Genomic DNA, 14,953 nt, shown 5'->3' with positions numbered 1-14,953 from the left:
AGGTCAGGTCTTCAGCATAGCAGCAGAGATTTGAGTGCCCTTAACCTTGCTCTGACGTTGGAGGAGTTGAGGCTTATAAAAACAGGGATGTTTTCCTCTTTTCTTTTTTTTTTTTTTACAAGAGAGACTAAATTCATATGCAAAAAGTGAAACAGTGTGAAATATGAAAGAAAATCTATTCCCCAAGGGCAACAATATGAAAGCTTTTATTATAAGAGAAGTTCTTCACTACAGAAATTCGTAGGACTACTATGTATGCAAATGTGGCTTTAAAAAGGATTGACTGTGGAAGGTCTGGGGACTAAAATAAAGCATGGCATTATAAAAAGTAGAAAGTAAAGTAACAGGTTTGTATTTAGTAAAAGGCAACATTTGTGTTTAATACAAAGTGCCGGAGAAAAACTGGAATCTCTCATTTTTGAGATGCTTTTATCTGCCCACCCTTTCAAATTCGACTTAAACTATATCCTGAATACCTTTCACAATTCATTGTCAGGCTGACTGCATTTACCTGAACTGTGCCAGCTCCCAGGGTCCTGGAAAGTGGTATATAGCATGTGCTGGAGAGATTCTGGGATTGTATCAGATCCTAAATGGCCATGGTACTAATGTTAGCTGAAAGGTTTACAAGAAATAATGGATATTTTTGCTAATTTTCCTAATTAGTTCTTTTTAAAAAACAATTTATTTAACTGTAAACAGTTGATTGAACTGCTTTTCAGGGATGGGTAGCACAACCATAAAATATTATTTTCAGGCATTTGGCTTCAGTTTTGTGTTTAGGTTGCATAGAGGATTGTGTTTTTACAGAAAATAATAACAAAAAAAAACAAGCTTAATGAAGGAAATTAAAACTCTTCAGTTTCCAGAATTTAAACCTTTTTCTCACACCTAATGATGGAGAGCATTTTAGAGCATACCTGCTTGCTGTGAATTTACTTTATCTGTTTTTCTCCAAAGCATCTGTCAAGTGCTCTGGAAGCTCCATATGCTTTCACCAAGCCTCACTGGCTCTGGTTTTCCCGAGCTCAGGTGCCCAGCTGGCCACAACAGTTTGATTACTAGAAGGTGGGAAGAAGCAGGGATCCGAGATTGACTTTTGGTCTAAATTCAAGCTCTCTCAGTAAATGTGTTTCCTAGTAATTGCAGTCTGCCTGTCAAACTGGCAATTCCCACATGAATTTGTGTAATAGGACTGAAAAATTTGTCTTTTCAAAGTGAATAATCCTGAAGCTGATGAATTTATTAATGAAATGAATACCAGTGCCGTAAGGATGCTGCTCCACATGATATTTTGGAACAGAACTGCACAATGATAAATGATGTCTGCCAAAAAAAAGATTAAGACCCACCAGTATATGAACAGAATTGCCATAGTTTAAGACAGTTGACATCCAGACCTGTTGACTTAGCATATTTTTCTCTAATTACAGTTGGGAATGGCTTCATTTGTAATGTCGTTCTTAATTACACTTGACAAAGAAACCTTGAATACTCTAGTATATTGTCATAAACTATCGCTTTATCTTGCTGTTTTCTTAGTGGTTTTTTCATACTAGACAGTGACTGAATTTTGGAAAAATAAAGATACTTCGGTAGAATCAAACCCATATTGCATTTTTGCAAAAGCAAATAGAAGACCTTTACCACCAGAAGGTGGTATTATTTCTGTTAAGGCACTCAAGGCTGCTTGAAGTCCCGTGCCTCATTGCTATATAAAGCTAGTGGCCTTGGTTTTGGCAGGTGAGGGTTCAAGTTCTGCTTTGTAGATAAGGTTTCCTGTTTCACAGTTGGATGTTTGATCAATGATCTTGAAGTAGTGTAAGTGTGGTTACAGTACTGACAGTCTTCTAAGTGGCCCTGAAATTGTTTTTCTTCTCCTCTTATGGCCATCAGCTAAAGGATTTGTCCGTTTGTTTGCAACAATGAATACCACAATAGATATAAATGCAGGACAAAATGGAAATTTAACAGTTGAATATGAGGCATATCCAAAACCAAAGGAAGAAGTCTGGATGTACATGAATGAAACCTTACAGAATTCATCAGACCATTATGTCAAGTTCAAGACTGTGGGCAATAACAGGTAATATGAATGACTGTAAGCACTATCAATTTCACTTTGGAACATCAAACCAGAGTCTAGTCGGGGAAGAGGAAAGTGCAGATGGTGAGAAAATTGTCATTATAAAAGATCTTGTAGTATGTGTGGCTTACCCTGGTAACTGGTACAAAGTCTGCTAACCTAGGCTTGGAATAGCATTGAGCTAACCACACCAGCTCAGGACCAATGCACCACATACAACTGCCTACAAGATGCCGTTCCTGCCCAATAAGTAAAAATAAGTATTTGAAGTTGTTTGTGCTTGGAGACCCCCCACAGGAGAGCCCAATGCTCTGTCCAAAAGCGTATCCTTTTATTTCTGCTCTCCACTGTTCCCTCTTGAGCCCCAGTCCTCCAAAACTGCAGTGAAGCACCTAGCACGTGTAGCCTGAGTTGTGTGTCTGGGGTCCCTCCTCAGTGAGCAAAGGAGCAAGGGGTGGTGCACGTGCGTGGGGTCTGAGCCTGGTGCTGAGCTTCTAGGCACACATGTGGGTCTTAGTAGTGGCAAGACTTCTGGACGCTGTAGTGCAAGGGCAGTCATAATGCAAGATAAGAGTGTCTCCGTGGACAGTGTCTGCAGGAGAATGAGGCATGCTAATAATTCTAATCAGCAGTTGCCTGTTCACTCTAAATTGTGAGTATCAGTAATGCTTATTTTTTTCTTTACAGTTATACAAGTGAACTTCACCTTACCCGATTAAAAGGAACAGAAGGAGGCATTTACACATTTTTTGTGTCCAATTCTGATGCCAGCTCCTCTGTAACATTTAATGTCTATGTGAAAAGTAAGTAAAGTGAACAGTCTGAAATATTTCATTATCACAGTCATTGTATTTTATACAACATAATGTATGCACAAGATGTCACAGTGTGGTTCAGCATATGAGAGGCTTTCTGAAGTGGAGCACATGCTGGAAAACTACTTAAATGTCAAGATATAAAAGTGCAGAGTACTTACACAAATCCACCTACTATCCAGCATGACCTTACATTCTAGCAGTCGTATTCTGGAGGTTACCAGAGAGCAGCTAGATACAGGAAAAAAACTGTAATGCCTGGAAGCACAATCTCAAAAATAAGCATGTAGCATAAACCTTTTGTGATTTAAGGTGGAACAGGATATACAGGGATTATAATTTACATTTTTTGGCAGCCAAGTTAAGCTATTAATTGTCTTTATTTTACTTGAGTTGGATGCAGAGTTTGAAAGCTTGTCAGGAGAACTATAACTTGTGCCTTTTGGCATCTAAATACTTCTATATAGTAGTATAGATCACCATTGTTTTACAGAAATCTGCATAGCTTTACAAATGCATGTGCTGTCGTCTTTGGGCCATACTTGTTAAAAAAGAGCATTGGTCTCAGTTCCAGGATTCTTCAAGACAAAAGCTAAACTTCAGAATTAATTGAATAAAAGCTTCAGGAAACCCTGTCCTTAACAGAGCCATCCTGTTAAAGCATTTAATGTGCCCAGCAGATAAATATTGACAGCTGCTAAAGGCCAAGCTTAAGGAAAGTTAAACTAGGCGGGGACTGCGGGCAAACTGGAGAAACTAAGGCAAGACAGACAGTGATACCCTCCAGTTCAGCATGAGGGGCTGTATCGAAAGTGAATGAATGTGCTGCAAATGCAGTTCTGTATTACTGCTATGCTTTAGCAGTGATGTGTCCTTCTCCAGGTATGCAGAGGACTGTTAAGACTTCCCCAGATGCCCCAAATCCTACATAGTAATTTCCAAATTCTTCTCATTTATTGCAGAAGGTCAACATTTGTAGTGTCATTATTAGCAATGCCTGGTATGGTTTAGAAATTTCACTCAGGCTCCTTTCAGAACATGACATTTGTTTCTTCATCTGTGAACGCTGTCATTTGTATTCTTGTGCCTTTCCCATTTCCTAGCTGTGATTTCTGAGATGAAAGCATTGACAAGCTCAGATATCTTTTCCCTCTGTAGATGAGTATGGGTTATGGTCATGAGGGATATTTCTACTATTTTACTGATTAGTGGAGCAAATTTTTGAGTGAGAAGTTTATTTCCTGGGAAGGAATGGGAGAAATTGCAGATTGCCTGTGGAACTGTCGGTTCACATGAGCAGGATGATGTTTTCCAACTTGCAGCATCATGTTTGTGCTTGGAGCAAGGGCCTGTTCATGGTCTTCCCAGCTCTGCTGGGCTCAGCAGGCTCCCGGGGAGCAGTCTCTGCACAAGAACTGAAAAACTGCACCAGTCCACAGTTTTGCCATCATCAGGTCTCAGTTGTTGGTGCAGAGCTCCACCTGGTCCCGTTTGAGGAACATGCTTCTTCATAAAAGCTGAAAACCCCTGTAGATCATGGTTGGGAAGCCAGACTGGGAAGAGCATGGTGAAGCAGGATGGCTAAGGCAAGAGGGAACATAGACAGTTTAGTTCTTCTGAATAACTTGTCCATGTCCAGTATTTGAGTCTTCTTCCATCTTGATTCAATTAATGGTCTTGTAATGAGGACATTTAAGCAGTCTCATAGAGCTCATGCTACTGTGCCCTGTGGCCCTGGGTGGACTACAGCCATTGCCAAAGCAGATGGATTTGACACACTTGACTCAAAAAAAAGAGTTTCTTGTGGCATTGTGACTAAGCTCCTGCAAATGTTTGTTTTGAAAAGAGGAGATGAAATAGATTGATCCTTCTAAGGGGTTGTTTTTAAGGAAAATAATCTGTTTTCAGTAGCTTGTAAAATGCTTATCATTTAGCTATGAAACACAAACTGCATGACAATGTGCCATATTGTTTGACATAGCAGAGTAACTGCCAAAAATGAGTCATACGTGGGTGGGTCAGATCTAATGGTGCATCCTGACCTGACATTGTTTTCAGAGGGGATTTCGCATAAATTGCTGCGATGTAGCTCATGATGTTTACACGTCTGCCATGGGCAAGTAATCAGCAGAAAGTAATCAAACAGGTAAAACAGGATTCATAATCAAGAGGTTGTCTTCATATAAACAAAAATCGATGCTGAAGCATTTGCTGAAAGGCATGAAAAACCCATTGCAGAACTGCATACCTTGGATTTAAACACATTTAGCAATTTCATATGCTAATGTGAAACAATACTAAATTGCTTTAAAAAAAAAAGTAGTAATTCATAGTAAATGTGACATAGAGTAAGGAAGGAAGGAGCTCTGAAATTAGGTGCCAAAAAAGAAAATTACAACTTGACAAGCAGCATTCTGAACTGAGGTACAATTAAGAAATTGTAGAAATCTCCAGAGTGGTAAGGTATAGTGTGTCTAGCAATTAGCGGAGGAATCTTCCACCTAGTATCTGAGTTTAGCCCAAAATAATATCTGGACTTAATTATCATCAATAATGTATTATCTATACAGGTGGGACTCATGCTGCAAAGAGAAAAGTGGTCATGATGTTATAGATGACATGGAGCCAAACTCAGTGGTCTTCCTGGCATTGGACTGTGTAGTGAACAAATGAAAAGTCACCATGATACTATAAAAAGATTTGTTCCAATCCAGAAAATGTAGCCCCAGGAGAAAAGCTCTCTCTCTTTGTCTACGATGACAGACAATACCTATTAAGTGTTAACTTTTTAGACATTACTTTGTTAGCAATGAAGAAAAGGAAATCACTAACAAAAAGCAATTAAATGCTTTAAGTTTGTATAAAGATCTTATTGGACTCCATTGTCTAAAAGGTCTTTTCCAGCCATGATTCTATGATTCTATCGTTCTAAATGCACAATGTTAGTATACTGAGCATTGAATTAATGTAGGAGTGACTTGATATAAATCATCTTTGATACACTCAGAATCAACATTAAGAAAAGCTGAAAAGCTGTTAATAAATTTAGTGAAATTAGAAGTTTAAGACATCTAATGACTGATTATAGAAGGCCAGATGCATATATGCCAAGCAATGTAATGAAACATTAAATATTTAAGGGGTTAAAGCCAAAACAGAAAGCAAAGTCTAGTCATTAGGAACCTGTCTGATACCAGAAGTAATTAGGCACTGAAAGTCATAAAATCTAGCACAAGAAAGTCTCTTTTAAAAAGAAGATGCTTGGTGACAGCTTGGCATCTGTTTGCAAAAGCAAGTCCATCTTTGTTCCCGTATCCCCTGGAGCACCCACGCAGGTGGATGAGGATGATGCTCAGGGTACCAGAAAATGGTGCACGTGCTGATACATGTGTGGCCTGAGCCAGCAAAGGACACAGCCCAGGCGGACAGCAGTAGCAACCACCTCTGTCCTCTTGAGTACTGGCTTCAGGGAATCCGTTAATTTCTCTGAGCTGGGGAGGCTTGGGAGCCTTTTGTGTGGGTGAGGAGAGGCTGATCATGCTGATGGCCACGTCAGAGTGCTTCACCAGGTACATGATGGGTAGAGCTGCTCTGCAGGCAGCTGTTCTCAGAAGACTGCTGCAGCTCAGCTTCCCATGGCACTGGTGGGGATGGGCCACTCTGCCTGGACTGCTGGAGGCATTAATCCTCTGCAGCCTCTCATCCACATGGCCATCTAGGCAGGCTTTCATTGCGCTAGGTTTTTACAGAGTAAATGCCTAATGTGGGCGTTTTTGTTCCCCTCACTCAAAGTCAGAAGATGGTAGATGCAGCCCAGCTCTGGCAAAATATTTTTCCAAAGGCTTAATGATTATGTTCCTCTTATATGTAACGTTTCATTTCTCGAGTTACGTTAAGTTGTAACATTGCCTAAAACACTGCATATACCTAAACAAATTCCATGTGGGTAGTAGATTAGCTAGTTACAATTTCACAATGCAACCCTTTGGTAAGATTTTCGGAAATGTGAATTGTGTGTATTCCATGTGAGCACTGAGGCTTGGTGACATGCTGTGTGCTTTCAAAATGTTCTTCACCAAATGGGTAATGCTGAAAACCCGTCTCAACATTTTGCAACAATGTTTGGTTCTTAGTGCTTTGCATAAAACACAACATGCAGATTTAGAAATGAAAGAACATTCGGTTCCTGTAACATGAGTCATGAGGAGATGCTATGTGATTGAGAATATACGTGTGTTTCATTTGCCTCTAATTTGATCAGCAAGTAGAGTGTTCATTAAAAAGTAAAGCCATGCAGTCTTTGTACGTGGATTTTATCTGAAATAAGTCTGTGTTTTCTCACTGTAGTCTACACAGCTCCATCACTTCCTAGAATATTAAAAGTTCACCCTACATTTGTGTAAAGTTGTATTAACTGATAATAGTCTTAACTCGTACCTGTTAGGTGAGCAGCATCATTGCAGTAGTCTAGTTTTTTCTATTAATTTCTTTTTAGATTATTTTGCAAGGAAGCTAAGATAGTTATGGGAAGTAAGGCCTCTATTTCAAGATTTGTCAAGAAAGACATCTTGCTGTGCTGGTGGAAGCCTTGGCTGAAGCCTATGACATTGGATTAATGACTGTAACAAAGTCTACCTGACTGCTCTGGTTTCCTGCCATACTTGAAATAGCAGGTCCTGAACAAACTGGAGGACTAGCTCTGGTGCAAGATGTGGCAGGAGGCATCAACTGGATTGCTTTCTAAACTACTAGAGCAGTCATGAATTACCATTTGGAAAGCTGACACGTTCAACTGAATAGTGACTTCCTCTACATGCAATGTTCCAGAGAGTCAGGCAGTCAGGCATTTTGGTAGCAGTATCTTAGAGGGATGTGTGTCCTCTGTGGGGACAGGGATGTCTGCAGCAGTTGCTTTGCACTATAGTTCCTTTTCTGGCTGTGGTGGTAATATTTAAGACACAGGGTAGATGTAAGAATAATGTGGTTTGACAGATTTAGTATACTTGTAACTGTGAAGCAACTGTCCTTTTTATGGGTGGGTAAAGCTGTGTTGTGCAGGAACAGGAACTGCGCTGTTGTTCCAAGCACACATTTCTTTGGGTTTTTAAAGCTCCAGGCTTTGCTGGTTAGGGTCTTTCATCATACCAAATGCTCAAGGTGAAGGTAAGGTGTTCTTCTGAAATCCAGCTCAAACACTCAGTGTAAGAACTGATATTTTCACAGATGGTCAGTGCTTGCAGGACACCAACTCAGACCCAGACACCCTTGAATGAAGCTCTGTTCCCCTGAGTAGACAATCATGCACACGAGTTGCTGGGGTGAAAAGTGGATGGCAATGCAAATTCTGTGCTTCGCTAATGTATGATTCTCATTTTCATTTATCACAGCAAAACCGGAGATTCTCACTCTGGATATACTTAGCAATGGTATTCTCGAGTGTGTAGCAGCTGGATTCCCAGCCCCTACCATATACTGGTATTTTTGCCCAGGCACTGAGCAGAGGTGAGTTAAGTAAACCAGAGTATCCAAAGGTTCTTCTAAACAAAACAAACTCAATTTGTAATTAAAAAATTAAGAACAAAAGATGACTCGGTAGCAGTTACATTCAAACATTGCGTCACTGTTTTCATCATTTTCAGCATTGCATCATTTGCAGTGGTTTGAGAGAAGGCAGGGGAAGCTTCATTATTCCCCTTTGTGTTCCATCTGTGAAAGGGGAGTAACCAACATTTACTGTTGTGGAAAAGTAAAAGCCAAACTTTCTGCTGCAAGCTAGCTAAGGTTTTTATCAGTTTGGCCCTAAATGGCACACATTCAGTTTGAAATTTCACATAGTGACAATCACAGAATCACTTGTGGTAATGGCTGTTATCTTTTGTCTTATTGTGTAAAGACATAATTTTTCAAGACAAACGAAACAGATTTCTGTTCAGGAAGCATTCATAGGAAGCATAGGACAGGTAAACAAGTCCAGAGTTACTGTGAATAGACCCTGATGTCTAGTATTTTGTTCTAAAAAGATTGTAGAGTTTCACTGTGAAGTCATGGTTTGTGAAGCATGTTTTAAGGTTTTGTTTGACTTCCACAGTGGTTCTAGATCTCATACTAGAAAGTCATGGGGCTCCCACCCGTGTAATTTGTTTTACATCTGAAATAATTTTTATTTCCTTATTTTTTAAATAATACTTCTTAAAATCTTTTTAATATGTGACATATGAGAGAGAGGCAGTACTGGCTGTTTTCTGTCTGCTTGTAAACTTGGTGATGTTATATGTACATCATAGTTTTTTAGTTCTGTAATAAAATAATGCTTGGGGAAAGTTCTCAAGAGTACGTAATAGACCATAACTGCTGAAAGCTGAAGCTGGAGATGCAGGTGGAGTGGTATAAGACCCATAGTGGACTTACAGACCTGTAGATATGGAATCATGGTAGGAGGTGGAAGGCACCTCTAGAGATTGTCTAGTCCAACCCTCCTGCTAAAGAAGGTTCACCTCAATCAGGTCACACAGGAACACATCCAAGTAGGTTTTGAAAACCTTCAGAGAAGGAGACTCCACAACCCCCCTGAGCAGCCTGTGCCACGGCTCCCTCAACCTCACAGGGAAGAAGTTTTTCCTTATGGTTAAGTGGAACTTTTGTCTTCCAGCTTGTGTCCATTAATCCTACTCCTGTTGTTGGAGATTACAGAAAAAGCATCACCCCATCCTCCTGAAATACACCCTTTAGGTACTTAAAAGTGCTAATGAGGTCCCCCCTCAGTCTTCTCTTTTCTAGGCTAAACAGCCCCAGGTCTTACAGCCTTTCCTCATAAGAAAGATGTTTCAGTCCCCTGGTAATCTTGGTAGCCTTCCACCGGACTCCCCCTAGAAGTTCCCTGTCTCTCTTGAGCTGGGGACTGTCTCTAGCCAAAAGCAAATGCAAAGACCTCATGGTGTCCGTTTGGGTCAGGCTTGGTGTGTGTATCCATTTCACTCCCTACCTAGAAGATAGAGAGACATTGTGAGCAGGCTAAATTTCAAGGGTAAGATCTTCAGCTGAATTCCATTGTAGAGCAGTGTTGTTTACTTACCTGATGGTCTGGCAATGACTATCAGCCTCAACAGCAGGACCAGTCATCCATTTCAGGTAGCAATCCATGGCAGGTCACTGTCAGCATTTTCTCTCCCAGGTGTTTTGATTCACCAACGATATCTCCTATGGATGTCAAAGTCAGCTACACAAATTCAACGGTGCCGTCATTTGAACGAATCCTGGTGGAGAGCACCATCAACGCCAGCATGTTCAGGAGCACTGGCACCGTGTGCTGCGAGGCCTTCAGCAATGGCGATAGGAGCTCTGCTTTCTTCAACTTTGCTATTAAAGGTGATGACTGGAGTGTATGAAGCCATCAAACAGGGCTGCCATTCAGCTCTTTCCATAAAAGGATTTTAAGTGGTTTACCTTTGCCATAAAAAGGTTTATGGTACTGTGGCTAAGCATATGATAATGAATTATACTACATGTTCTGTTTGTTAAAGCATTTATTTAATTTTGCAATTAATATTGTCATATCATCTTTTTATGGCTCCATATCTGCAGCACAGTTGGTGTCTGGGTTTCTTCTGTCTGTGCAGGACAGGAGCAAACCACCTACAGGCTTTGTGGTGGTCTAGCCCTGGCTGGGCGCCAGATGCCCACCAAGTTGTTCTATCACTCCCCCTCCTAAATTGAACAGGGGAGAGAGAAATATAACAAGAAGTTCCTGAGTTGAGATAAGGACGGGAAGATCACTCAGTAATTAGTGTCACAGGTAAAACAGACTCAACTTGGGGAGAAATGGTTTGATTTATTAATGAACAATCAGAACAGAGCAGGGAGATGAGAAATAAAACTGAATCTTAGAATACCTCCCCTTACCTCTACTTTCTGGGATTCTCCTTCCTCCCTAGCAGCGGAGGGGATGGAGGTTACTGTCCATACAGATGGACTTTGCCGCTGCTTTTTCTCAGGGGAGGCCTCCTCACACTTCCCACTGCTACACTGTGGGGTCTCTCCCACCGGAGAAAGTCTCTCATGAACTTCTCCAACATGGGTCCTTCCCATGGGCTACAGTTCCTCACGAATCGCTCCAGCATGGGGCCTCCCATGGAGGCAGCTCCTCACACCCTGTCCCAATGTGGGTCATCCACTGGGAGAACAATCCTTCAAGGGACAGACTGTTCCAGCCTGGGTCCCTCATAGGATCACAAGTCCTGACAGCAAATCTGCTCTGGCGTGGGCTCCTCTCTCCCTATGGGCTCCCAGGTCCTGCCAGGAACTTGCTCCAGGGTGAGCTTCCCACAGAGTCACAGCCTCCTTCAGGCATCCACCTGTTCCGGTGTGGGGTCCTCCACGGGCTGCGGGTGGGTCTGCTCCCCAGTGGCCTCCATGGACTGCAGAGGCACAGCTGCCTCACCATGGTCTTCACCACAGGTCACAGGGGAGTCTTTCTTTCAGGGCCCGGGGCACCTCCTCCCCCTACTCCACTGACCTTAGTGTCTACAGCGATGCTGTTCTCACAGTCTCATTCCCTTCTGCTGCTGTGCAGCAACTTCTTCTCCTTCTCAAATACTGTTATTAAGAGAGGCATTACTTCAGGCACTAGTTGGCCAGGTCTAGGTCAACAGTGAATTGACTGGCTTTAACCTTATCAGCTACAGGGCAAGCTTCTGGGCAGATCTTTGTTTAAAGAAGCCACCCCTGTAGCCTCCTACTACCAAAACCTGGCCCAGACAAAACCACTACAGCATTACTCTAGCTTTCCCTGTGTCTCTCCCTTTTCTTTTGCTGCTATTGTCTGTTTTGACTATTTAGGCCATCACTTTTTTTTTTTTTTTTTCCAAGGGAGGACTGCATTTTTTTAATATTTTTACAATGTCTCAGGAGAAATGCAGTCCCGACCTTGCCTGGAGCCTAAGGGCCCCACTGTTGTAAAAGAGGTAACAACAATGTACTACAAAAGGGCTTATGAGTTTTCTAGCAGTATTTGTGGGTTTGTGGGGATGAAAAAAAAGCACTAGAATGTAGATGACTTAAAATGTGTTTGTAAATCTGTGCTCTTCTTTGCAAAATCAAATGTTCTGCTGCTTTTTTTTTGCTCTGTTATACCCAGATATAACATAAACAAATAAGCCAGATTTGGGGCAGATGGGTTTTGCTGGAATGGTATTCCTTCCCTACTCAGCATAACCTCTTGTTGTAAAGACTGTGCTCTAAACATCATACTTGGGGGGAAAAAATGAGAAGAAATTAGGACTTCAGAAAAAACCTTCTTTCTTTAAACTAACTTGACTAAGATCATGATGTGATACTTCCTGGACTGATGAAGCTAAGACTTCTGAGGCAACAAACTGGATAGTTTCTGTGCCAGTCCTGTCCCCCCACAGCTCAGTCAGGAAAACCATTCTGATGTACCTGGAGCACATCTGGGAAAGTCAAAACCCCAAACCATGTTTCGTGGGGAATAACCAAGGAAAGCTTTTCACTTGTGTCTTTTTAATAGTTTTTCTTCTTTAATATATAAGTAGAATTTTCTCTATTTCTTTCCAGAACAAATCCGTACCCATACCCTTTTCACGCCTTTACTAATTGCGTTTGGAGTCGCTGCAGGACTGATGTGCATCGTAGTCATGATCCTGGTGTACATATATCTGCAGGTAAAATCAGAAGGCCCTCTGCCTGAGTTAGGAAAGTGTGTGAACTGCCTGTGGAGCCTTCAGGTAGTGACAGCTGTTCCCTTTCTTTTCCAGAAACCCAAATACGAAGTTCAGTGGAAAGTTGTTGAAGAAATAAATGGAAACAACTATGTTTACATAGACCCAACGCAACTTCCTTATGATCATAAATGGGAATTTCCTAGAAACCGGTTGAGTTTTGGTTAGTTTAAATTTAACTTAATCTGCAAGGTGAAACCTTCAGGTCTCACATGAGGCTGTGGTCAAACAGAGCAGGGTTTTGTCAAAAAGATGTTGTGCAATGATGCAAATAATGATAATTGCACGTGCTTACCTTGAGACAAAAAGCAAGCAGGCATATCTACAATCGCTTCCTTGATAACATAAGTGCTCCATGTTGTTACAGAGTATTTTGTTTTGCTTTATTAGGTAAAACCCTTGGTGCTGGAGCTTTTGGAAAAGTTGTGGAAGCCACTGCTTATGGTCTATTTAAATCTGATGCTGCTATGACCGTAGCAGTAAAGATGTTGAAAAGTAAGTTGCTGTAATATGCTGTACAATTTTTTCTCGCTTCCTTCTGGTTGATGTGTTACATACTGAACATTGTACTTTGCCTTGCAGCAAGTGCCCATTTAACAGAACGAGAAGCCTTGATGTCAGAGCTTAAAGTGCTGAGTTACCTTGGAAACCACATTAATATTGTGAATCTACTTGGAGCTTGCACTATTGGAGGTGGGGTTATCCACAGATTATTGATTATTTCTGGTCCTTTTTTATTGCCGGAAGGAGGAACCTTGTAAAGAACCCAGTGCTGCTAAGTATGGGAATCTTAAATACATTTCTCACTTAGGCAGATTGCAGGCATCATGACTGTCACCTGTGAATTACTGAATCTGTATTTTAGGGTCATCTGAAAATCGATTATGAGATGACTGTAGCTGCATCTGAACAGGAATGTTGCTGTTACTCTATTTCATGTGAGCCGTTGTGTGCTTTCTAAAGGCTGCCCAGATGGGTTGTCGAGTCTCGTTCTCTGGAGACATTAAAAAAAACCACTTGGATGAATTCCTGTGTGACCTACTCTAGGTGGTCCTGCTCTGCAGGGGAGTTGGGCTAAATGATCTTTTGAGATCCCTTCCAGCCCTTGAGATTCTGTGATTCTTGAGAGACGACAGAATTTACAGCATAAGTTTTTTTCTCAACCACACTATTTCTCACAAAGGGGAAACAGTGCATGAACTGTTTCCTTGTTGGTATCCAAGGTGAAGTCAACAGGCCTGTCTTGTATAGTCTTCAAGCCTTCTATTTAAACTGTTAATATGTCTGTTAAGGCACTACCAAAGTTACAAATTCTAAGCAGCAGAAAGTTGAGAAAAAGAGTTTTCCAAATTAAGTATTGCACAGCCGAAATGTTTCACATCTAACATTAACTTAGTAAGTTTGGTTTTGTACATAGTTAAAGCTACAAAACAGTTGAAGTGTCGAGTGATAGAGTCTAGTATTTTTAATTTATATACATTTTAATGTGAAAGATTGTGTTGCTTTTTACACAAATATTTGCTCTTCAAGTTTTTGCTTAACTTTTCAAAGAAAAGAAGCTTGTAAAAATTCATAGTTTTAGACAGAGGCAAAATATCTGTTGCTTTCACATTCAGTGATTTAAAAATGGGAAGAAACAATTTTTGTTTAAGCAGTTGACAAAGCAGACTCATTGGACTGAGTGCGTGTCTGTCTCAGCTGAAAAAATGTGCCGTCTGTAAGAAAATCCCACCACAAACACTGCTTTTGCTATTATGAGAGCTATCATTTTTAACTGCAGAAAAATGGAAGTAAACTAGTGAGGTTAAGAAACGGTGGTACAGAATAACCTTATAAATGAAATAACACGCAGTGCAATTACATATTCAGTGGACATAGCTGGAGCCATTCACTCAGAAAACATATATTTGATCTATAAACATCTGTGCTGAAGATGACTTGATTCTCCTTTCCGATTTCATTTTAATATTCTAAGACCTTGTGCAATGTAGTTTTCTGTCGCAGCAGGCTGTTCTGTTTGAATGATTTTTCCTATTATACTGCAGAGTATAACACTCTACATCATTTCCAAAACATTACTGAAGGAGTGTGAAGCTCTACTGTAAACAGAAGTGAATCAAAAGGATTAATGTTTGAAGCTTGAATTACTCTAACATTTGGAACAAATAACTTCCTTCAGGAAGTGAGCAAAGTCAAACAGATGTATCTGGCCAGAAACATTATCACATGAAGAAAGAAAAGACTTATTTGTTTAATTTTTGTACAACGCAATGCTATTGACGGGGGTGAAATTAATTGGGAGTGACACAGCTTTAGCT

General features: G+C 40.8%; 1 protein-coding gene across 1 annotated transcript in view; it reads left to right on the top strand.

Annotated features, from left to right (window-relative positions):
• The window catches only part of KIT (KIT proto-oncogene, receptor tyrosine kinase), a 57,797-nt gene that overhangs the window by 30,766 nt on the left and 12,078 nt on the right, over window positions 1-14,953 (top strand). The window contains exons 6-13 of the mRNA XM_061992880.1: window positions 1,897-2,086; window positions 2,774-2,889; window positions 8,289-8,403; window positions 10,073-10,266; window positions 12,472-12,578; window positions 12,672-12,798; window positions 13,026-13,130; window positions 13,218-13,328. Coding sequence (XP_061848864.1) covers window positions 1,897-2,086; window positions 2,774-2,889; window positions 8,289-8,403; window positions 10,073-10,266; window positions 12,472-12,578; window positions 12,672-12,798; window positions 13,026-13,130; window positions 13,218-13,328 — 1,065 coding nt within the window. The remainder of the gene's footprint in view (window positions 1-1,896; window positions 2,087-2,773; window positions 2,890-8,288; window positions 8,404-10,072; window positions 10,267-12,471; window positions 12,579-12,671; window positions 12,799-13,025; window positions 13,131-13,217; window positions 13,329-14,953) is intronic.

The sequence above is a fragment of the Colius striatus genome, chromosome 3, assembly GCF_028858725.1.
Source record: "Colius striatus isolate bColStr4 chromosome 3, bColStr4.1.hap1, whole genome shotgun sequence".
Taxonomy (NCBI): Eukaryota; Metazoa; Chordata; class Aves; order Coliiformes; family Coliidae; genus Colius; species Colius striatus.
Note: the sequence above shows the minus strand (reverse complement) of the source record. Positions and strands in the feature narration are given on the sequence as shown.